General features: G+C 39.8%; 1 protein-coding gene across 3 annotated transcripts in view; it reads right to left on the bottom strand.

The window, feature by feature from the left end:
* Positions 1 to 23,371, bottom strand: part of TUT7 (terminal uridylyl transferase 7) — a 35,716-nt gene extending 12,345 nt beyond the window's left edge. For all 3 annotated transcript variants that reach the window (XM_035565235.2, XM_035565233.2, XM_035565234.2), the window contains exons 1-16: positions 23,230 to 23,371; positions 20,978 to 21,501; positions 15,756 to 15,934; positions 15,079 to 15,195; positions 13,791 to 13,968; positions 13,262 to 13,350; positions 12,238 to 12,289; positions 9,331 to 9,400; positions 8,307 to 8,433; positions 7,446 to 7,565; positions 6,311 to 6,442; positions 4,230 to 4,410; positions 2,699 to 3,825; positions 2,423 to 2,573; positions 1,674 to 1,760; positions 314 to 414 (exon numbers count right to left, since the gene is read on the bottom strand). In XM_035565235.2, coding sequence (XP_035421128.1) covers positions 314 to 414; positions 1,674 to 1,760; positions 2,423 to 2,573; positions 2,699 to 3,825; positions 4,230 to 4,410; positions 6,311 to 6,442; positions 7,446 to 7,565; positions 8,307 to 8,433; positions 9,331 to 9,400; positions 12,238 to 12,289; positions 13,262 to 13,350; positions 13,791 to 13,968; positions 15,079 to 15,195; positions 15,756 to 15,934; positions 20,978 to 21,470 — 3,204 coding nt within the window. In that variant the 5' untranslated portion in view covers positions 21,471 to 21,501; positions 23,230 to 23,371. The remainder of the gene's footprint in view (positions 1 to 313; positions 415 to 1,673; positions 1,761 to 2,422; positions 2,574 to 2,698; positions 3,826 to 4,229; positions 4,411 to 6,310; positions 6,443 to 7,445; positions 7,566 to 8,306; positions 8,434 to 9,330; positions 9,401 to 12,237; positions 12,290 to 13,261; positions 13,351 to 13,790; positions 13,969 to 15,078; positions 15,196 to 15,755; positions 15,935 to 20,977; positions 21,502 to 23,229) is intronic.
* Positions 23,372 to 25,614: the final 2,243 nt, after the last annotated feature.

Genomic DNA, 25,614 nt, shown 5'->3' on the forward strand with positions numbered 1-25,614 from the left:
GGCATGAAAGGAGATTTATGTCCCTTTCCATTGTCTTCCATTTCTAGTTGTTCATGCTACTAAGCGTGTTATTTGCACAGCAAAGTTTTGCTAGTGCATAATTCAGAAGAAAACTGACTACCAAGAGAAGTTCTTGAACTCATGCCTAGACCAATACCAAAAAAATAAAATCATCTACTTTTGTGCCACCTACTAGTGTTCTATTCTAATCTGAAAAACTTTCACAAAACGATAAATTTGCCACAATATATGTACAATATAAACAAAGTCGTGCATTTATTAGAAAAACGACAACAAAATCTTGTCAAGCTACCTCAGCTGTTTCCAGCCCATCCATTGTCATACAGATATCAAGGTCACTTTGTTTGAAACCAAAGCCATTTTTTGAGGAACCAAACAAATTCAGCTTTGTTCCTGTAAAAGATATGATGGATTATAATCACGTTGACACAGAATCTCAAACTATACATAGCCTTCAAACCACTGTATGCTTTTTAATACGTTTTAATACACTGTTTTTCTATGGCACTTCAAAATTTATTTCCTATCAACCTGGAAAAAAATATCGGCTTTTACTGGTTCAAAAGAGAAGTCTGACAGATTCAGAAACAAATTAGATGGTCCTGTAGCTATATGATCAGCATGCAGGCATAGGCTGAAATCTTACTAAAATATGCAAGATTGCTCTCTGTAAGAAAACTTCATACTAAGGGACCCGTCTGTCAACATCCTAGGCTCCAGCAAAAAAAAAAAAAAAAAAAGTCTGAATTTTTAAAGACTATGAACGGAATTCCAGGTGCTAAATAAAAAAATCCAGAAACAAAATAATAGTTTCAAGCAACTATGGTCTGAAGACAGGTCAGAATTTTAAAATATTTCAAAATCAATAACTTTTGGTAGGGACAATATCGATCAGACTCTCTTGGCCCTGTACATAATTTTTAAATATATTTATACGCACACACAGACTAATATATATATGTATGCATGTGCATATAGATAGATAGATATACGCAGTCTTTGAGGTATTACCATCATTTCCATGTCTTAGTAATCAAAATATAAAAAAAATATAAAATCAAAGAGAAGTGCTGAAACAAACAGAAATACATTCATAAACTAAAATATTGTTTTTTAGCCTTGGGATTAGGAATCCTAAGAGGGTTCTTAAAGACTATAAAAAGCTTACTGTTGTTTTGTATAAATAAGAAGCCTAGTAAATGAATGCAGCTAAACCACCTATCATAAAACTGTTCTACTATTACTTTGGTTTTCTCCTTAGCTTGCCATTGTTCCTTACTACTGTTGTATTTATGACTCAGTCCAAGAAGGCTTAAAACAAAACCTGTGTGGCCTTGTTTTTCTTTAATAAAAAATAAAGAACAACTGACGTAGTTCGAGCCTGTCTTGTTTGTTCAAAGAAATAAAATTCGTGTTAACAGGAAGGGAGTCCAGGGCATGATAGACAACACTGAGATACTAAGCTGCACTAGCTAATGGCTATTGTAATGGAAAATAACAGAAATTAATGTAATGATATATAGTACTGCTAAGCAGCAATATAGATGTTCAATACTAAAATGTTTATTATGATGGTACGATAGGTTTTCTTGGAAAACACTCAAGTATGAACTCACCAAAGTATGAATATAAAGCTTGAACTACCTAATTACCTGGGAATTCCATTCTAATGAAGTTTTCCAAGTTTTGTCGTATATATTCCCGAGCCTGATCCTCTACAGTATTTGGTGCAAAATCCTCTTAAAAACAAACAAACAAAAAACAATTAAGGTAAACTGATCTGTAGAAAGAGTCAATGGCAAAGATTCAAATGAAAAAGTGAGGGGTACACAGCAGGGAGGAGAGAAAAGCAAGAGAAGATTCAAATGTGAAGGAAAAAGCGAGGATGAAGAGGAAGAGAAATACCTGTTCAAAGAAAAACATTAATTAGACAAATAATGCATTTTGTCAGGTCAGAAATGGTGAGAGAGAAAGGAGGAAAGTTGGGTCACTCTGAAAAGAATAAAAGTGGAGAAGTGTTATAAAACAGTATACTTCTACACCATTGAAGAAGACCATTGAAGACTTCTGGAACACTGAAGTCTTTGCTTGCTAAGAACCATTACTCGAATGGTTTATTTGGAAGCATCAGTCAAAAGATTCCACCCCAAACTAATCTCTTAGATTTATATTAAGATGCCTGAGTAATCAGACAGTGTGTGGAAGTATTTTGTATTTCTCCAGATACAAACTCTGGATACAGTCCTATTGTAGCCTTACAAATCTTAGGAAGTACATCCGTAAGAGTTGGATGCAGTGTGGCAAATAAACTGGTCTCCATAATAACAACATTAGTCTGTGGTTATTACATTGGTTTTTACAATTCTTTTCTTCCCCACAATATGCAAAGGAAAAAACTTACGATAACATTGGACACAAACTTGATCTAGAATAATTGAAAATTTGGGTGTCAGCGGTGGCAGTGGGTCTAGCTCAATTTTCTTGAAGTCTTCTGGACAATCCCTCTTTAAGTGACCTTCCCGTTTGCACAAGCTACACACTACTGTAGGAGACTGCATGAACAGAAAGCAAGATTGGTTTTAAAAAGTATAACCCTTCAATGAATTCGCGCAGTACTTTCATATATCTGATAATAGAACACAAGCAATATGCTTATGTTCTGTTAAAGCTTGCTTACCTTGCCCTTTGTAAAAGCTGTTTTACTAAATTTATAAAAGAGTTCGGATTCTAAACACTGTTCTATTCCTGTGTTCTCTTCAAAAAGACTTCCCTTTTCAGTAAGATTCTCTTGACTCAAATTGATTCTCAGAGATCCATCCACATTTTCTTTGAAATGTTTGTCTTCATATTTATTGGTGATGGACAAATCATCATCTTCCTCTGACAGTGCATCCTCATCTCCAGATCCAGGAAATGTGTTATCTAGTTCACCTTCAGCTCTCATGATGCCACCACACACTGCTTGGCTTAGAAGACTTGATTCTTCCTCCTCTTCCTCCTCATCATCAGTGTTAATCATCTCAGATAATTGACTTTGTGTTGAACACATGAATTTTTGTGGGGATTCATCCAGTTCATCAGTACCTTCAGTGCTCTCCTCATCAACATCAATCTTGTCATCAATTATACCACTGCACTCTAAGCCGAACTCATCACTCTCTGTAAGTGCTGTGTTTTGAAAACCTTCCAAGTCTGAATTACAGCATGTCTCTATATCATGCTCAATCACTGTAACAGGAATATCTCCACTATCGCTGTCTTCATCTATTCCCTGCTCAGTAGTCAAGATATTCCATCTTCTTCCTTGTTCTTCTTCCTCCTCCTCTTCCTCATTTCCACTCTCTGTCTCCTCACAACTTGGCTTAAACCCCTCATTATCTCCAGAAATAACTTCCTCAACTATGCAGTCTGAATCTTCATGGGCAATTCCCAAATGACTTATATCATCAGCTAATTCTTCTTCTGTCAAGCTTTCTGAGCCATCACACACCTTTGAAGAATCAGTTCTATGCGCCTGGGGAATATCTGTGGTTTCAATTACATAATCTTCCACTACTGCTGTGTTCATTCTATCATCCAAGGTTTGCAAGTCAGAATTTTCATGCTTTATGGCATCATTTCCATGGTCCAGATTTTGGGATTTCTCCTCATTGGCATTTGGAGAGGACTTTTTGCTCAATTTTACATCTTTCTTGTGAGGCAAGGCAAAATACTTGTAAGTTGCTCTCAGGCAGTGAAGAATATACTCATACATTAGCTGGCTGTTCAAAGTTCTTGCTACATTCCTCTTGACTGAATATGGGTCTAGCAGAAAGAAACAGTGAACCAGCAGTGTAGAAGTTAACCTATTTTTTTAAAAATTATAACTTACATCCTTAAAAAAATAACCCTACTACTGTTAATTACTTTAAAAATTTGTGTAGGCACATAAAGTCTATGAATTGTGCTGAAGACTCCCTCTCCCCATTATCCCCCGCTCCTTTTTTTTTTTTAAATCCACTTACACTACTTTTGGTAATACTGAAAAAATAGCCAAACGAAATACTAAACTGATTATACCAAAACATGTTGTACTGTATTATTGGGAATCACTGTTTGGTGCTAAAGAATTCTAAGTTACTGCGCATGATGTCAATAGCCAAGAAAGTACACTGCAAAATTAAAGGTAACAGTTCTATAAAGTCTACTGATACAGTTTGATAACATACCTTCCACAGCAATGCGCTTTTTAGGCCAGTCCTTTAATTCACGAGACACTGTTTCTTTGAGTCGTATGCTAATAACCAAATCAGCCATATTGAACTCCAAGGCATAGAAACGAAGCAGTTCTACCCAGAGCTGCCCAGCAGGTGCTGAACACTGCTGTCCCGAATCAAATACTAAGGGAACCTGTCAATTACAGAAGAAAAGCTTAAATAATATAATGCATACATAGGTATTTAGCTCTTGAAAGAGCCGCTAATTTAGAACATGCATTTGTAAATAACGTCAGATAGCTCAATTTCCTTGTATTCCATCTGAAATGTAATATTACAAAATTTATAGTGGCTTCTATATTCCTGCAATTGCAATAGAAATTGCAAAAACAAACAAACAAAAAGAAATGGTAGCATAAGCTTGTATTGTAATACTTCAGAACGAAAGACTGCAGCAATGATTAAAGGTGTCAATTATTAACAATTGCTTAAGTCTCTGTCTCATAATTTATAAATTTCAAAAAAACCCACATCTAATCTCATTTGACAGAACAGATTATAGAGCCTATACTTTATTGCTCAATGTTGTAACATGCAACTACATAGTAACACTGTTGCCTACACAATTATTATAAAATAAATGATTTCTAAGAATAGTTACAAAACTAATCACAGAATCATAGAATGGCTTGGGTTGAAAGGGACCTTAAAGATCACCTACCTCAAACTCCCCTGCCATAGGCAGAGACACCACCCACTGGATCAGGTTGCCCAGGGCCTCATCTAACCTGGCCTTGAACACTTTCAGGGATGGGGCATCAACAGCTTCTCCTGGCAACCTGTTCCACTGCCTCACTACCCTTACAGTGAAAAAATTCCTCCTAATCTCTAATGTAAATCTCCCCTCTTTAGTTTAAAAATGTCCCCCCTTGTCCCATCCCTCTCTGCCCATGTAAAAAATTGCTCTCCATCTTTTTTATAAGCCCCCTTTAAGTACTGAAAGGCTACAATGTGGTCTCCTCAGAGCCTTCTTTTCTCCAGGCTGAACATCCCCAGCTCTCATTTTTTTGTCATAGCAGAGGTGCTCTGGCCCTCTGATCATTTTCATGGCCCTCCTTTGTATCTGTTCTAACAGGTCCACATTTTTCCTGTGCTGGGGCCCCAGATCTGGATGCAGCACTCCAGGTGGGGCCTCAAAAGGGCAGAGCAGAGGGGGACAATCACCTTCACCTCCCTCCACCTGCTGGCCACTCCTCTGTGGACGCAGTTGGCCTTCTGGGCTGCAAGCACACACTGCTGGCTCATGTTGAGCTTATCGTCCACCAAAACCCCTAAGTCCTTCTCTGTAGGGCTGCTCTCAATGAGTTCTCTCAGTCCGTGCTCATGTCAGGGTGCACAGCACCTTGCACTTACACTTGTTGAACCTCATTAGGTTCACATGGGCCCACTTCTCCAGCTTGTCCAGGTCCCTTGGATGGCATCCCTTCCTTCTGTTATATCTGCACCACTAAGCTTGGTGTCAGCTGCAAACTTGCTGAGGGTGCACTCGATCCCACTATGCCATTGATACAGACATTAAACTACACTGGTGCCATGACAGACCGAGCATTTAGGGACACCACTCACTACCAGCCTCCACCTGGACATGGAACTGTTGACCACTGGGTGCGGTCATCCAGCCCACTCCTTATTCACTGGATGGTCCACCATTCAAATCCATTTCTCCAATTTGGAGATCAGGACTTGTGTGACCATGTCAAAGGCCTTACAGAAGTCCACGTAGACTACACCAGTAAGAGAAAACAGCATTCATACGCTTAACCTAATTCTGAAATGAAATTGCTTCATTTTCCTACCCGACAGATTAAAACCCAGGGTCTTATCAAAGAGATTGAATTAACACCTGCCAGCTTCAAAGCAGCAAGAGGTAAGCATAGTAAGCCTTGTACTTGTACTAGTCAGCTATGTAACCTTCCAGTTCATCTTATGGTTTTGCAACACAAAAACAAAGCAAGAATAGAAAGCTCTTCTTTTCTTCCCCAAAGCAGCAAAGACTACTAGACTACTACAGAAGTAAATTAAATGGTTCACACCTTGTCCCTTTTAGGGGAAGTTTCTTGTGGCACATCAGCGTCATCAGGGGGGTTATGCTCCCAAACCACAGCATCGTTCTCCACTTCTTTAATATGAAAATTAGTTAATTTGTTTAATGAGAATCCTTCAATCTAAAAGAAATAGGAAAAGCAACACAAGTTAACATTATCTGAATTTAAAGCATTTCCCATATAATAGAAAGCCAAAATAGAACAAGTTTAAAAATAGCTGTTTCAGGCCCTAGAAAGTATCCCAGCCTGCTTCTCTCTTCTCCCTAAACTTCTCTACAAAATGCTCTCAAGGACACAGTGCTTTTGGAAGGGTATCCATATTTCACCGAACCTTGTTTTGGCACACTGTACAATAAATACATGTATTTTAATTGTATGGTCATATAGTATAGGGCTTTTTTCTCCCAGTGCACAGTGTGGAGAAACTTTGTGAATGAGTCAATCACATAGCAAAAGAAATCATTAACTGCAAGGCCCATGTAATTGCTTATGGAAACTAGAACATGCACACTAAATATCAACAGGTGACTGTACAAATAAAAATGCATGACATGGGTACAAACAGCTGAATGATGTCCTGGAAAACCGGATGTTGTCCCTAACAGCACTCCTAATATTAAGACGCATCTCAGGCTTCTAAAGTCAAGAAATACATGTTTTAAACCCCTAGTCTGATCCCATGGACTAATACTAAACTAATGTGCTCCCTAACTGTGGTCTACACATTCTTCACTGGAAATGAAGCATTAGATGTTAAAGTCCAAGACACTGTTTTGGGGTATAGCTATATGAATTCAGAGTTCTCAAGAGTATGGAAGAAAGACTGAGGAAATGAGGAAGTAGGTTGTTACAAATTGCATTATTCAATGGCCTACTCTCCTTACTCACTAAAGGGTCAACAGTAATACTTAATTCCGTGACTATGATTGTGAACTGCATCCTTACAGCCAAGTACATAAAGGTTAAGTGTAGCATGGCTGAAATCACATTCTTTCTGAATTCCAGCAGAAATGATTGGTGTATGGCTTGCTCAGTATAGCAAGAAGCTGACAGGTTACACCACCACCAAAAGTTAAAAGGATTGTCCTCTCACTCACAATATTCAGTTTATTAATATACATACCCATGATCCCAAGTAGACAGGTAGAAAAGGCTCTTTCCTCTGTTGCAGGAAGAAGATGACCATTAATGCAAACACGTAAGGTGACAAACCTCCTTCTTCGGGACGATCAACACAGCACAACTGTAAAAATATATTGGGTAGTCATTAATGTTTCAAGATACAACTTGCAAAATATCATTTTAATTCCTGTTCAGAAGTCTGTCACAGTACACATACTGAGAGAAACTCAGGTATCTTTGACCTCCTCTTGTGAGACATGAACATCCACATCCTCCACTCAAGGCATGAATGTTTACTGGAGTCATAACATTAATACAAACTTTTCAGCGTTAAGAGTCCTGGTCTGCAAATATACTGCATAGACAGAGTACATAGACTGGCAAAACAGTACACTGAACATTTTCAAAACGATGACTTGTTTTACATAGATATACTAAGTTCAAATGATTTTCTATGCTTTTATAAGTCATATTTTAACTGCATACACATAAAATCTCGAAAAAGAAAGGTTTTAATCTACATATGGAAACAAACAGTTTTTCTTTCTTTTTTTTTTCATGATGGATTACATTTATAGGAAACTGCCAATTCCATTTCATATACATTCTAACTTTGGTAACGCAAAAGAGCAGGACACTTATAGCCTTGCATGCCAGTAACTGAATCTGAAAATTCCACTTCTGAAATTTACTGGAACATTACAAAACAACTAGAGATAACTTATAACAAAAAGAATATCCCTTTTCCAACTCTAAGAACAGTTTCAACAACTGTTTTCTAAACCGTATGTACTGTCTCACCAGCATAGTACCAATGTTCATTCAATATTTTCACAGATGGGAGAATAAAAATAACTCTTACCTTTGCCCAGTACCTGAAGGCAATCACTAAAGATACAACAGTGGGTTCTAGTTTTCCAAGTGTAGCCAAATGGTTTGTTGTCAGATAAGCATTCTCATTCCCTGCACTTACTTTACAAATAAGGCCACTAAACAACAAGGAGAAAAAAGTAAAGATATTGAAGGTGTTGTAAGAATGGTGGTAGGTTAGAAGACATCTCACAAAACATTGTAGAAGGTGGCTGCCAGGAAAGACTTAACAGCCTTTCCAAGACAGCTTATCTACATTAAAAGAAGCATAGAAAACCAATTTGACTTATGATTAGATTGAAAATACATGCATTCTAACCTTCTGTGAAAGTGTGTTCAAGTACAATTCAAACTTAAGTATGTTTCTAGTGACATCAATTCTAATTATATTAATTCACTGAACTAAAAAAAACCACAAAGTTAACAAACAAAACTTAAAGTACCAATTTCCTTTATGAATCAAAAACATTTTCCCCACATGACACCCATCATAAAACAGTTTCTATGCTGTTTCCACAGAACAAGAAACATTTTCAAACAGCGAGAGATCAAAGTAGCAGCAAATAACTGATAATATACCTGTACCAGCAAGTATTTACAGAATGTTGGGTGAATCTTAAGTGATATCCAGTAAATGGGCAAAATAAAATTTGTGAAATACTAGTGAGGTTAAGCAAGCTGATCTTGCCCTTAAAGAAAACCTTAATTTAATACAGTTTCTAAGTTATCTGGAAGGCAGCAAAGGAACTCCTGTTAAGCAGTTATCCCAAATGGAGCGGTAAAGGCATATGCCGGAAACCATAAAGGTTGAAAGGACTGGGAAACATGCAGCTGGGGCCAGAACAACCCTTACACTCTTATTCTAGACTAGGAATGACTTGCTCGTGAGTGTTAGTTTATGTTTCAAGATCAATGGAACTGTAATAATTTAGTACTGAAATGTCATTTGTCATATGCTGGTACACACAATTTACGTAGCTATATACTATTAGAACACACAAAGCGACAACAGAGACCTTTGCTTTTCTCTGCACACCACCACTGGTATTCTAGTATGGAAATCTGCATCAACTTCAATAAACGATTCTAGGGAGGAAAAAAAGAGAAAAAGCCACATTAACTATGGTACTGACAGAAAATATCATTGAATCGTAGAATGGTTTGGATTGGAAGGGACGTTAAAGATCACCCAGTTCCAACCCCCTGCCATAGGCAGGGACACCTCCCACCAGACCAGGCTGCCCAAAGCCCCATCCAGCCTGGCCTTGAACACCCCCAGGGATGGGGCATCCACAGCTTCTCCGAGAAACGTGTTCCACTTCCTCATCATACCCTGAGTAAAGAATTTCTTCCTTACTTCTAATCTAAATCTACCCTTTTTTAGTTTAAAGCCTTTACTCCTTGTATCAATACGATCGCCGACAAGGAGTCCCTCCCCAGCTTTCCTGTAGGCCTCCTTTAGGTACTGGAAGGCTGCAATGAGGTTTTCCTGGAGCCTTCTCTTCTCCAGGCCGAACAACCCCAACTCCCTCAGCCTGTTTTCACAGGGAAGGTGCTCCAGCCCTCTGATCATTCTTGTGGCCCTCCTCTGGACTTGCTCTAACAGGTCCATGCCCTTCTTGTGCTGGGGGCCCCAGAGCTGAATGCAGTGCTCCAGGTGGCGTCTCACGAGAGCAGAGCAGAGGGGGACAATCACCTCCCTCGCCCTGCTGGCCACGCTGCTTTTGATGCAGCCCAGGATGCAGTTGGCTTTCTGGGCTACAAGCGCATGTTGCCAGCTCACGTTCAGCTTCTCATCAACCAACACTCCCCCAGGTCCCTGACTGCAGGGCTGCTCTCAATCCATTCTCTACCCAGCCTATATTTGTGCAAATATGTTGACCTGGACGCAACTAGAGAAGTGCAGCTATTTTCTGACATTCAATTTCTTAATTATCTCAACATTCGTGATTTTATTAACTCAGCCAAGAATGCAGTATATCAGATCTGATAATCATTCACTATTTTAAAGCAAGTTTTTCAAATGCAATAGGAAGAGTGTGGTCTATACTCTAATAAGCATTTTCTTAAATAACAACTCTTAAGAAAAAATGAACTTTTCAAAATCCATACGTATGGTAGGTATAGTTAAGCAGGTATACTTTGATTAAGTGCTAGCTGAAGTGTAGGCAGATTAAACTCTTGAACAACTTCAGTACTACAGGCATATAGACAGACCAATGGTATCTGTAAACAACGTTAGTGCGAAAGATGAAAGAAATAGTGTTACCTTAGTATTAGGTGGAAAGAAAGCAATGAATCTTATTTTCCCTGGTAATCTAGCGTTGCTTTACGCAAGTATTAGAACAGGCTTGCTAACAAGAAGTCACGTCTCCCTGCTATGCTTCTACCCCCTTTCACTCCCCATATTCTTTATATAGCTTTCCAAATATAATTCAGCTTCATTTTTTTTCTCAACACCAAGAAGTACAAATGCAACTGCAGTCCTTCTTCCAGTTGGAGTAGTATTGATCCAAACTAGACTTATTACTTGATAACTCACTGTTTCACTGGGTCAAGTGCAGAAGCAACAACAAAAATTTTAGGTTACCCAACTTAAGAACTGTGAAACTGAAATCTTCTTGTTCCCACCTAGCCACTAGGACTCACGATCTCTTTGAAAATACCTTGCTTTTGCCACTGAGGTACCTCAAATGCCTAATACTCTGTCCCTGTATCTCTTGACTTACAGAAAAAGGCTTTGCACAAGATACTAAAGAGAACATTGTGTGCTTTCAAAACACATTACAGATTGTAAGTTCCTCTATTCTTCCACTCTGGTTGAGGAATAAGTAACCCCATCCTCAACGACTGTAACAGTCTACTCATCAGAGAAGAACATGCACATACAATGGCTGGGGAGGGAGGTTGTGAGGAATGAAAAAATCTAGGTCAGAAAATACATGCATGTTTAATGTACTTGTTTGGAACCATAAAGTCTGATTTCTCATCTGTGGACACAAAGCAAGGCAAAAAAGTCAAAAAGTTACTTGTCAAAATCTGTATTTAAAAGGACAAAATTTCTTTCCCATCTTTCGATTTTTTGCCTGGGTATATGTTCTAATTGGTTTGAGTGCTTTTTTTAAGATCTTAAATGTTACTTGCCTGTATTAGTACATACAGTTGTATTCATTACCTGAAAAAACACGCGTACATTAGCTCACTGCATTAATAGTCACGCAGTTGAAAGAAAACAGACCGCAATCAACACGGTCTGATGACAAGTTAGAAGAGGCTAGGCTACTTTTGGTACTATATATAGTTAATAGAGCTGTCTCGGGAAAGAGATGCAGCACATTCTACCTTCTTCCCTTGTAATACAGAATAAAATGTCTCATTAGGCATTTCTGGTATCAACAGAAATGATGGTACTCCAGAAGTCATAAAACTGACTACAAACACAAGTGTAAGTTTTGCTTAGGATGATGTAGTATTTTCTGCAATATTTTCCAGTTTCAAATTATTTATAAAAACCCTCACAGTCACGTGGTTTACCTGTTCAAGCAGGAGAGGGTCTTTGTCAGGGAGTGTAGTGATAGGACAAGAAAAAATAGTTTTAAATTAAAAAACGGTAGATTTACATTAGATATTAGGAAGAAATTCTTTACTATAAGGATAGTGAGGCAGTGGATCAGGTTGTCCAGAGAAGCTGTGGATGCCCCATGCCTGGAAGTGTATAAGGCCGGACTGGATGGGGCTTTGGGCAACCTGGTCTAATGGCAGGTGTCCCTGCCCATGGCAGGAGGGTAATGGGATGAGATGATCTTTAATGTCCCTTCCAGTACAAAACATTCTATGATTCCATCTTTAGATGGAGATGACATTCAACACTACTAAGCAATAATAGTTTAATTGAATTGAAAAGGAAGCATTTTTTTTCTTACCACTGTTCTGCAGACTTTCTTGAACAAGTAAGAGAACATCTGGTTGACTCATCTGTGAACAAAAGTAATAAAGCTGTTTTCACTGCTGTGAAAAAGGTGATTTTCTACAATCCAAAAAGAATTTTAAAACACTGCCTCTAGGAGAGTTCCATTTTATTTCCAGAGACGGAAGCAAGGGGGAAACAGTAAGAGCAACTGAGAAGAACCTGCTCTTAATTTTTAGTTATCATCCAAGTATATCAGAAAGAAGACAGATGAAAAATATCCTGGAGTAGCTCTAAGTAAATCTATTCTGATCTCTATCAAAGACTCGGTTGTGAAAATACTGTTTCATTGTGTTTAAATACAATTGCCTTCTGACAGTAGTGGACCTCATGTAAGAGATTGAAATCACAGCTTTTATATGTATTTTATGAACATCGATCATTCTTTTCTCCATTACATTTCAATGTTTGCTTCTCTGAGGAAATGCAAGATTTTAGCTACGAGGCTGTCAAACTAGAAATGAGTTTAAGCATGGAAGCCTAAGGTTTTCACCAGCCTGAATTTCTTTCAAAGTTTCAAGCATAAGAATGTACAGAAACAACGAGCATAAAAAATCAAGACTTTACATTAGCTCACAAACAAATGATGTAAGATAGTTTCATGGCTCAAAAATAACGTAGCAATCAAATTCTAATGCATGTAATATATAGTACAGAAGCAAGATCATCCATTTAATTCAGCTTTAAGAGATGACAATTAACTTGACCTGTCGCACAGGACTGCTAGGAGTCCAGATGTTTTAGCTGTTTCCAGATTTTTAGAAGGAAGGTTTGATAAAGCACAAAGTCATGTTACATTACCTGACCATTACTGGCCCTATGAAGCAAGGGATGTTATTTTAAGACAGTATTAATGTGGTAGCTTTGTTTTTCCCAATGCTTTTTCATAAAAAGTGCTATTACCACTTTGTAATTTATATTTAAACTACACTTGAAGGTGCAAACGACTCCGACAGATTTAATGAAATAGTCTTACTTACACTGGCAGGAAACTGGATATCTATGTTTATGTCTGAAGTTTTGAAACCAAATCCGCTACAGGAGGAGCCGTACAATCTTAATGAGCACTCTGCAATGAAAAGATTTATAATGCATTTATTCTACACCCAATTTTAAGTCTGTAGCTACTTTACAACATTACCAATAGATCTTACACCTACTTCTAATTTTAATAATCACAAGAACTCAAGAAGAATCTTCCAGTAGAACAGAGGTTAGTTGATAAATCATACCTCTCATTCTGTAGCTAGTAAAGGCCAACCATGAAGATCAAATGCTCCCCACGTCCTGCTCATCTTTACTTTTTACTACAGGTCTATTTGGGTCATGAGCACCACTGTAACTTAATTCTGGTATGAGACTGTATTGCCACTTCATATTGGTTAACAGATTAGAAACCAAATATAGTGTTTTAGTATTCAAATAGTCAAGGCTTTTAATTAAGTTTTCACCTTTATGATTTTTTAAGAGTTGACATAGCTAGCATTTAGAACAAATCACAAATAATACCTGGCAATTTTTGATGCAGCACACCTTCCATCACTGTTTTAATGTTGAGCCTTTCTTCTAAATCTTCATTACTTAAGCCAAACTCCTGTACTACATTTTCAATGGCAACACCAATAGCTTTAATCTGTGAAGCTGTTGGAGGAGGCAGGGTGCTCAGCATCTGTTCCTCTTGCTTTTCCTTTAAAGATAATAAGACTAATGTTTTAATGATTCTGGTCAGTAGCTAAATGCACTAGAATGAATGCATGCAACTCATCTCAATTAACACTAACACAGGTTTTCAATACAGTGGAAGTAACAAAGCAGGAATAACAAAAGAGAAAACGTAGCAGGTATAAAAAAATACATATTCCAGAAGGCTTCAGTAACATGCAGCGTGTGTGTGTGTACATATATGTAGTTATTTGAAACATAAAAAAGATCATCAACCCTTTCATCACCTATGAAGTAAGAAAGGGTAGAAGTTAATGAGGAAGAAGCAGTAAACCTGAACAAGATAATTGTCTACTCCAAGCAGAGAAAGTAAAATGAACATCAGATATTTAATTTAAAAATAGTAAAATGGAGATTATGCTGGGAGTTGCTTTGATGCTTGACTGTGCTCAAAACAAACCTATTTCCTTTACATATAAATACGCCTACAATATTCCACAAGCTCTTAATTTCATATACAGTATTCTGAATAGCAGTCTTCATCCAGACATGTAGGTTATAATTTTTAATTCAGCCATACCAACTATATTTGCTTATTGCTACTCCTCATCGCTCTGGACTTGACCAAAACATGTAATCGTTGAAATATGTCAGTGAAATAAACATTAGGAGGAATCACAGAATCACAAAATGGTTTGGACTGGAAGGGACCTTAAGGATCATCTTGTTGCAATCCCCCTGCCATGGGCAGGGACACCTCCCACTAAATCAGATGAATAAACATAACTAATCCACAAGTAAAGTAAGAGAATGGCGGAAGAGTTAGTTGTTACAGATGTTTACTATACTTAAACCACCACTACCAAATACTACTGAGTGACACTTTAAATGAGAACTTTCTTTAATAATGGACATGGAAAAAGTACAAATTAAATTCCAAAGGTGAAGGTGGAAGCAAAGTCCAGGTTCCAAATTTACTCTTTTTACCAGCATCACTATTTAAACGCTTTCAAGGAGCTTCAAATACAGAAAAAAATGAGGATTGATTTTAGATAATGTCCTTTTATTGTTATTAGCAGAGTGATGACAGTTTCATAGATCTGCGTTTATACTTCTTCTACTGTCCTTAACTCACCTTTATGCTTTTCTTGTGTCTCTTCTCCTTAATATGCTTATGAGCAAAAGCCACTGACTCAATCAAAACATCACACAATTTGCAGGCATATTTTGCTGATGGATAGTTTCGAGGTTGCTAAAATAAAGACAGTAAAAAAAAAACAACATTAAAATATAGGTTAACATTATCCTCATTTCATTCAATACCCTTGCTAAGATGAGTGATTGTAACACTGAAATCCATGAACACTCTAGCTGTTCCAACTCTGTCATTACAATCATAAAGTTTCAGTATCAAATACAAGGCCAGAAGAACAGCGCTACTGAGTCAAACAAGTCCAACATCTTGCTTTTGTGTTTAGAAAAAAAATCAAACACATGGCAGAATATAGAATATACAATTATTTTCTTCTGATACACTGCCCCAGTCTCTAGTGAACTGATGTTAATTGATGAACTAAAGGAACAGCCTTTTTTGTGCTTAACTTGCTGCCAAATCACAACTTAATTAGTAAAAAACACAGGATAACTTGCCTTCTCTTGACAGTTCATTAACAGTATCCATTTTGTCAGTTACATCAATTATATAATGACTCTCTAGCTATAGTCAGATAAATTGCTCAAAGTGTATCCTCTACATCTTAATTCAAAGATTAAAAAATTAGGAAACAACAATATAGGTAAAGACAGTGATACCTTCTTCAGTCTGTAAATGCAGTCTCGCTTCAAACGTTCTTCAGCTTGTTGCAACCCTAGAAGCTCTTTTGCTGACAGCTGAGATTCATCTATAACTGGGCCATCCACTTCATCATCATGATCATACTCATCTTTTCTAGTTCTTCTTGATCTCCTTGTTTTCTTGAGTTTCTTCATTTCTTAGAAAGAGTTATGAGAGTAAACACGTCAAATAACTTCAAAATAAAACATTTTAGGTTTTGTTTAATTTTCACTCTCTCTCTGTGAGAGTCAAAGAAGATATAAATCATCTACCCTGCATGGTACCATAATCTGTTCCGTGCATGTCTAGTATTGCTAGCAAGAGTGTATAGCTATGTCGGAACCTACAGTATCTTTGTTTTGAGCTACTATGAAACACTAGTTTGTCTCCCTGAAAATGGTCAGCAACCTTATTTATATTGTTTTGTTAAAACTGGCAAAAAAAAAAGTTAAATGCAATAGATTTCACTGCCTACTTGGGACGTATCTATATGTCATTATAAAAAAAAAGAATATGTCCAAGGGCTTCAGGATGCCTTGTGAGGCTTAGGTACACGTATAAACTATAAAATGAAGCAACCCATAGCCTACTAAGGCTATCACAGAATTAGTGACTGTAGGCCAATATGAATAATTTCTAAGAGCTAACTGCACTATGATATAGCAGTAATGGGTTAGCTGACATAATTTGTTATCGCCAGTAGTACCTGTCTCTTAATGTGTACTTGCCTTTCAATTAAACCAACACATTGATTGCTATTGCCTTCACATTATTAAGTAGACAAATGAAAAAAAAATAAACAGTAATAATGCTTTTTGGCTACACATCAATAAATACTGAACTGGCTAAGTATTCATACACATTGCTTAATAAAACCACACAACTTGGACAACAGACATGGTTAGAAAGCTTATGTTTACAGCAAACGTTCTGTATCTAAGGTCTGCAAATACCACTTCTTTTAAGCTTTTAAGCTTTGTCATTATTTTGAAGCAGAAGTTGCTACTAAAACTCAGAAATGAATATGTATAGGCTCGATTTTCATAGATATTCATTTTACATTGCATCTTAACTTTCATTTGAACAGCTAGCTACACAGGATGTCCAGATGCACGGAATTTCAAAAGTTCCCTGCTTCTGAGACAGTTTATGTAACTTCCCTTAATTCTAAAACCCTTATTATACCATGAGGTTTTCGTTTGTAATGATTAGAAAAGTAAATGACAAAACACAACCAGTCTACCAAATGTATTTGGAGTTCTTCCCTGTGACCACAACTTTTATCTCTTAATAACTGGCAGAAGTGAAACACCGCAGTTGTGAATCTTCAATCAGTTTTTTGACTCAGTTCACTGAACAGCATGTGTGCGTTACTGTTGTAAACAGGAACGGGGCAAGAACAGTAATATAATTCCTTTTGGCAGCAGAAGCTTATGCTGGAATAAATATGTCATGGGGATAGTACGCTCCAAAGCAAGTTCCAAAGAACAGAAAAAGAAGTTGGTCTTAATTTTATACATCCCTTTCATTTTCTGTACTGGTTCTTGCTACAACTCCTCTGACCCACAACATTTGTTTGACTACTTTTTTTCTGATCAATTCAGACAGAACTTGTAGAAAAGAGTGTATTAAATAAACATCTTTGCAGGAGTGCGTGACAACTACCTGCTTATCATTTTCCTCTGTAAGCACTAAGTAACTTTAAAAAATTACAAAGAGAAGGAATACTTCTAGTATTATTTGTTAGTTACTGTAGTGACAATCCAGTTATACACTAATGAATAGATAAAGTACTAAAGGCAGGCTAAAGATCATGTAGCAAAATCAGTGCCACAGACTGGGCAAACTCCTCCGTGTGAGCTACAGTAAAAAGGCATAAAGATAAAGGAAAGATTGGATCAAAGATGTCAAGTAAGTGGAAATGTGAAAAGGAAAATTTCTAGCAACTGTTTGCTACTTGACAGAGAACAAGCGCTTTTGAGGGGACCTCGAGAGGTGAGCTATGCCATGCCTGTGCTTCACAGCAGGATGAAACGAACTTTGTCTATGCCTAGTGATGCTCACCTAACCAGTTTGTAAAGGTCTTCAAGTAGAGACTGCATGAGTTGCCCTGACAATATCTCCTAAATTCTAGGCCCACTGCTTTTTGTTCTATCAGAAAAATACCAACCAGATTCATAGAATCATAGATGTTGGAAAAGACCTCCAAGATCCTCTGGTCCAGCCGAGCCCCTATGCACTGAACCATGTCCCTGAGCATCACACCCAACCTTTTCTTGAACACCCCCAGAGATGGTGACTCCACCACCTCCCTGGGCAACCCATTCCAACGCCTGACTGCTCTTTCTGAGAAGAAATGTCTCATCATTTCCAACCTGAACCTCCCCTGGCCCAACTTGAGGCCACTCCCTCTAGTCTTATCACTGGTTATCTGTGAGAAGAGGCCGACCCCCAGCTCCCCACACCTTCCTTTCAGGTAGCTGCAGAGAGCAATGAGGTCTGCCCTGAGCCGCTTCTTCTCCAGACTAAACAACCCCAGCTCCCTCAGCCGCTCCTCACAGGACTTGTGCTCCAGGCCCCTCACCAGCTTCGTAGCCCTTCTCTGGACGTGCTCCAGGGCCTCAATGTCCTTCTTGTAGTGAGGGGCCCAAAACTGAACACAGTACTCCAGGTGCAGCCTCACTAGAGCAGAGTACAGGGGGATGATCACCTCCCTCGTCCTGCTGGCTACACTATTCCTGATACAAGCCAGGATGCCGTTGGCCTTCTTGGCCACCTGGGCACACTGCCGGCTCATGTTCAGGTGAGCATCGACCGATACCCCCAGATCCTTTTCCTCTGCACAGCTTTCCAGCCACTCTGCCCCAAGCCTGTAGCGCTGCGTAGGGTTGTTGTAGCCAAATGCAGGACCCGGCACTTAGCCATGTTGAACCTCATCCCACTGGCCTCTGCCCATCAACCCATCCTGTCCAGGTCCCTCTGCAGGGCCTTCCTAACCTCCGGCAGATTGACACTTCCCCCCCAGCTTGGTGTCATCTGCAAACTTACTGAGGGTGCATTCAATTCCCTCATCCAAGTCATCAATAAAGAGATTACTACAATCTTTTTAATGCCTTTCTAGATAGCTGAAAACAGTTATCTTTTCCATCTGTCTGCCTGCCCTCCTGCTCCCTCCTCCCCCCCCCCATGCTAACTTTTCTACAGAAGGTCTGGGGACTGCTTAACCTTTGTTTAGTGTGTGTTTTCTAGGTGTCCTGACATTCCTATTGATTTTCTTTGGGCTGTTTCTATTTCATTCATGCAAATGGGGTGCCAAACCTAGAGACAGTACTGCAACGGAATTTACTTTCAAGAAAAGGAGGGCTTCCGACTGCAATTGACTTCATGCCTCACAACACCTTGACATTGACTACTCTTTTCCATCTTCCTATTCGTTATGATTCTTATCCAAAAAAATGCTACTTAACAGCTTTTTCTCATTCACTTGTGCAGTTGACATCTGTACTTAAGTAATGGTGCTTGGATGTATTTATTTTGTATTTAATCCTATACATGGGTCATTCCTTCAGTTCTGCAAAAGTAATTTTTTAATTCCTCCTGCTTCTCCACATTCAGATCATACCAGCTCTACAGCATATTCAAATTAATACGCATCTTGTTTTCATTCATCATCAGATTACTGTAAAAAAACATTCAACAAAAGAGAGCCCTTGTAGAGCTTTGATCAATGTTTCCTATTATTTTGAAAGCATCATTGGTATTTTCTGAGTAGTTATCTGTTCATCTCTGCAATTTTCTTGTATTAATTTTATCTAGAGAATTTTCTCCTGGTTTACTTATACGACTGTCACACAATCACACAAGAGTGTTGAGAGTACTATTAGCAGTACCTACCAACTGCTTTTCCCATGACTGCAGGAACCGATCACCATTTTTAATAAATAAATTAGAAGGACTTGAAATACTTTCTTCTCAACAAATCCATGTTTACTGCTACTCATTTCTTTGCTACCCTCCACATACAGTGGGTAACAATATTTGTTGCACAATGGATTCCTAAAATTAAAGTTGCACACCATTTTTAATTCAATTTTTAAGAGATGCTTGCCCTTTCCTACTTGCCAGTAACCCACTTATTCTGAGTTAAGTCCTAGGTGTGACTGTCACATTCCAAAAATCTATTTCAGCAAGTTCCTGAAGTTTCAAGCGAACACAGTTCAATAAACACAACAAAATTGAAAATAAACTTGAGAAAGTATTCTACTCTGCTCTTTCCATCTAAGGTTGACAAGTGTACAATTAATTTCTAACAATGAAAGACACTGGGCACCAGCTCACAGTTGTGTTTTTTTTTGTTTGTTTGTTCTTTTTACAACTGATATCAAGGGAAAGGACAATTAATTCCTGGACATCTTTGCGTCAACCAGCAATACATTTCCTTCTCAGGAGGAGGGCAGATCAATATTTGTTTTGACCCTTAGACTTCACCAAAATAAGAGAGATTTCTTTTTAACAGGAAGTTGTCCCCTATTAATAGCACCTCTGGTGTACTAGTCTCTCATTCTTCTCACTGCTCTGGTCCACTTACACTTCCTTCTGATACTCATGTTCAGTGCAGATGTGATGATATCGATTACTTTAACCCCGATCCAGGCTGCCCTCCTCTTCATTTCAGTATTTAGAGTTTGTACTCCCAATATTTGTATCAATTACCCCAGTTAAGGTTAATATACGCAGAGAGTTATCGTTTTTGTTCTTGATGTACCACTGTTTCTTGCTCACATCAACACCTATGCTGCATTGTTTTCAGTCTTCATTAAGATGTATGTTTATGGACCTCCTTGGTAGCACCAAAATCTTATCCTGCAGCAACTTAACTGAAAAATCCCTTACAGGCCTTGCCAGGTTCAATCAAATTTTAACAGAAAACCTGCAAACAGGGATAACACACAGATGCTGCAATCTAACTCCTACCATTTAAAAACTAATTTAACAAGTCAACACAATTTATAAAACAAGTTCTGTATCATATACTGTGTCAATTAATTTAAAGTGCTCCAGTACACTTTAGTCAATTTGCAATATGACAGAACAGAAATAATTTTTGTCTGAAGGGTGATTCTTGACATTTTACTTTTTCAGTAACACACACAAAAAGCTACTGTATAGCTATGTAAAAATAAACAAATATGTTGATTACCAGGGTTTCCTTTCTGCATCTCTGGAACGTCTTCATTTGTTAGGTCTTTCTTAAGTTGTCGTCTTACGTTTCTGTTTCCTGCACCTTCAACCTCATGAAGAGAGTCCTTTCTTGTCCTGCTATGCATGGGGATCCATGCTACAGATCTGTACTCTCTCCAGCTGTCAGAAGTACCACGGTGGTCATCAGATATCCACTTCTTTATTTGGTCTTTTTGGTTATCACTGAACTTCAATCCTTGACTGTGAGTTATGTTTTTAAGTGAATGTGGGCTACTCAAAACATTACGTGGCCCTCGCCTAGGACTATTTCCATAATGACCTGGCATTCCCCTCTTCTTTTGCATGCTGATATCCATGTTATTGCTATGGCCATTCCCATATTCATCCATGGTTTGGCAGTCTTTCTGTAATGGACTTCCTTTTAATTCTTCTTCATACATTTCTGGTTCCTTATTTTGTTTGGCAAAAGGGGGTTTTGCAGCATCTCCCATGGTTATTGCTATTCAATTTAGTGATTCACACCTAGAAATTAAAAAGTTAAAAATAGTATTTTAAAAATAATCAACCAATAAACATAAGCGCACTGGTTATTATTTGTTATTAACAATCAAAGCCATGGTTCTGTAATACCATAAACGCAAGCAAGCCTTGGTGGAAAGCAAAATTTGTTCCAATCAAACAAGTTCAAAATCATATAGGTTTCTGCTCTTAACATGTTTAAAACCAGTGGGTGGTTGTCTCTCACCACAGGGACAGCCCATGACTTTTTTGCATAGGAAGCTCTAGATGCCTTTCGGACAGATAAACACTTTTCAGAGTCCACACCAGACTCATCTCAGTACAGCAACACTTTGAAAGAACCACCGAAAAGGCTTTGCCATGTATAGAATATATGTAGAAGGCAATAAAGAGGATGCCCCAACAGCCAGTTTACATCAACAAATATTCCCCTTCCCCTGTTGTTGACACTATTCACCTTGTTAAGGACGAAAATTGTGATCAGAGGTGTTGCTTAACTCCTGCAATCTGCCTGTGAGGCAAAGATCACATGATGATTAAAAGCCAGTCCTGCACTGCCCAATGCACTTTGCACTTTTTAGCTAGTTGGCCATTCAGAGATTTCATGTTATTGGGTACTAAGTATACTTATTTCATAGTAATGTAGTATTATCTAAAAAAATAACCTGTGTTACCAACTAGCTCTTCAGACTTGGTCATATCTGCGTTCTTACTGTAAAATACTTACAGAGGGCTGCAACTCAAGCTGCAAGGTAGTTTAAACATGCATGGACTGTGAAAGTGGGCACTACCTGGAAGAGATCAGTCAAACACACGAAGCAGTGCTTACAACTACACTGAATACTGGGTTGTTTAACTACTGCCACATAAAACCAAATAAGAAAAAATTTCTAAAAAAGATGTATGAGCTTAAGCTGCAGAGAAAGCTAGAGAGAAGCACTTAAGTAGGAAATATACTTCTGTTGTCTTTAATATGGAAGTATAGTGCTTGATGGTCTTGATTTTTTTTTAATTCTGCAGGCCCCAAAGGCACCCTCAGGCACATCAGTGTCTGCTTTCTACAGGCTTGAAGCTTTTAGAGTTTATATGGCTTGTACGCAGACGAACTTTGCTCTCACACGTTGACAAAATAAGCTGTACACCTGTCCTAAGCGGGCTGAACTCACAGTCTGCTGTGCGCTATCAGGGAGATGCAGCCATTCTAGCCAAGAGCAAAAACGAAAAAAAAAAAAAAACAACCACAAAGCCCAGCTCGCACAAAGCGAACTCGCTACCTATTTCACGAAAGACACGTCCGCCGAACCTGTGCTTCGGTGACCTACAAACAGCTCACCCCGGAGTCATCCCGAGGAACAAACCCACGCCCAGGCAGCAGGCCGGCGACGAGGCACGCCCGGCGCTGCCAGGAGCCGCGTCCCTCCAGACCCGGCGCGTCCCCGAGGGGGGCAGCGGGGAGGAAGGCGGCCGGGCAGGTTACCGGCGGGGGGTCACCACCACCACCACCACCTCCACCACCTCCTCCTCCTCCTCCTCCTCCTCCTCCTTCTCCCTCGGCCCCCGGCACCGGCAGCAGCCAAGGGCGCGGGGCGCAGCCGGCCCGACCCGGAGCGCGGAGCGGCTCAACGGCCGCAACCCGGCAGCCCAAGGCGGAGGGGCCCCGTCCCGTCCCGTTCCGTTCCGTTGCGTTCCGTCCCCGGTCAGCGCCCACGGAGAGAAGCGAAGCGCACTCACCCGCCGCCGGCCAGCCCGTCCCCTACCGCCGCCCCGCCATTACGTCGCGGCGGAAGAGCCGGCGGTCCCTCACCGCCGCCGTCCGCGCGGCCCTTCCGGCAGCACGGCCCCGCCTCCCGCCCGCACGGGCACGGGGCCGGTGGCGGTGCCGGTCCCGCCGCCGGGGAGCGCTGCTCGCGGCCGTGCCGGGGCGGGGCGGGGCGGGGCGGGGCGGGCTGTCCGCCATTACGGGGCCCGGCCGCGTGTCACCGCCCTGAGGGGAGCTGCGGGGAGCGGGTCGCGGTGCGGTGGTGGCTGCGCAGGGCTTGGTGTTCGTGAGGGGAGCAGGAATGGCATCGCCCAGCTCGTGTGAGCGCCCTGCTTACGCGGTGGTCGTTCCTCTTTGGTTTATATGTGTACAAGCTGGTGCCCGTGGAAGCTGGGCTGCATCGATTTTAAACGACACGCTTACTAAACGCACGAGAGCTTCATTTGTAGGTTAAATTTAAATGTAACACGCACAGCTCTCCAAAACATCTAGCAATGCAAACACTCCAGCACGCTCCTCTGCGGCTGTGACTAGACCAGCTTGCTACCAGCTGCAGCAAGGGGATAGTGGCTTTCAAATGTAGGTCACCAAACAGGCTCCAGATTGCAAACACACTGTGTCACAGCCCGCCTTGCCAGCTGGGAGTCCGGCTAATCTCAAAAGATTGTTTTTGGTGTGCTTTGGTCATTTTCCTGGTAATAGAAGAGTAAATGCGTTGGCATGAACAATCACGGTGGCTATTGAAGAACAGCCACTGTGTACAGTGCTGTTCACACATGTAGCGGGGGCATTTCCACACCACTGGGAACCAAATCCAATCCAATATAATCTATATGCCTCATCAGACTAGCCACCCCTGTAAAAATATCTGACATGCAAAACAAATTACTAATGAAAAATAAAAACAAATTACAGGAAGTGGGGAAAAAAGCTGGTATGGTGCGGCTTTCCTAGTGGTATATGAATGGTTTACCTTAAAAAGGAGAAGAGAAATGGCAAGCAGTCCTTCTGCTTACACCTGGGATAGGTGGGGAAGAGGCCATACACCTGCTTTCCTGTGGAAGAAAAACTCGTACTTGCTTTACCACTGAATTATCCATCTCGCTGAATAAAGTGACTTGTTTGTTTTGTGCATATTGCTTGTGCTTGCTCAGACTCTTCGTCTTACTGCTTCCTGCTGTTTCTGCATACCCCCTTTATTCTCTAATAACTTAAGAGGATCTCTTCCTACTGCTGTTTTGCATCCATATTAAAGGAACAGAGATGCTCTTATCCCACCCTAGTAGTCCTTGTAATAATTCACCTTCCCGTTCCAATCCAGTTTTCCCTTGCAAAATATGTCCATACGTACACATTTTAAAGTAGTTTAATAGTAGAGTACTATCAAAATTAAGGATGGTAGCTTCCAAAAATATGACATTATAGCCTTATAGCTGTACAGCCCAGTGCTTTGCAACCCATTTCTGGTGCCAGCTACAGAAGTTGGAAGTTATTTTTGTCTTCTACTATGGCCCCTTCAAAATAAGAAAATTCTTCCAGTGAGATACTCTCTGGAGAGGACCTAGCGTACTAGCATAGCTTAAATAACAAAACCGTTGCTGTAAGCAAATGTGGCAGGTATGCCAAACACAGAAACATTTCTAAGCCTTGCCCTGCCTCCTTCCATAAAATTGTTTGTGTCTGCAATCTCAGCATATTTAATGTCATATTGACTACGGTGGGTCAAACAGTGCTTGGTCATGTGGAAGCTTGTCACTAGTGCACCCATGCAGGATTGCCTCAAATTCCTGTTTTTTTTATGGAACTCAGATTCCTGAAGTTCTAATAAAATTCACAAATTCTGTTTTAGATTTCCATTAGACAGATAATTGCACGTTCAAATCCTAGCATTTTCTATGATTGCCAGACAAATAAGGATCTTCTGGTCAAACTTGGGCAAAAGAAGGAAATGCACACATGATGGAAATGGTGTAAACAGGGCCATGTGCCCTGGGAAGAGTACAGAAATGCTGTACGGATGTGCAGGGATGGGATCAAGAAAACCAAGGCACTGACAGAACTAAATTTGGCAAGGGATGCAAAGAATAATAAGAAGGGGTTCTACAGGTACATTGGCTGCAGAAGACTAGGTAGAGTGTAGCGCCTCTTGACAAATGAAGATGGAGAACAATTAATGACAGATGAGGAGAAGGCAGAGGTACTTAACTTCTTTTCTGTGGTCTTCACTGATGGTCAGGCTTCCCACATCTCTTGTTCCTGAACCTCTAGGTGGGGGTTGGGGGAGCGGAGTCCCTCCCACTGTAAGTGAAGAGCAAGTTCGGGACATCCTGATGCCACTTAACAACTACAAGTCTATG

Source organism: Cygnus atratus, chromosome Z (genome assembly GCF_013377495.2).
Source record: "Cygnus atratus isolate AKBS03 ecotype Queensland, Australia chromosome Z, CAtr_DNAZoo_HiC_assembly, whole genome shotgun sequence".
Lineage (NCBI taxonomy): Eukaryota > Metazoa > Chordata > Aves > Anseriformes > Anatidae > Cygnus > Cygnus atratus.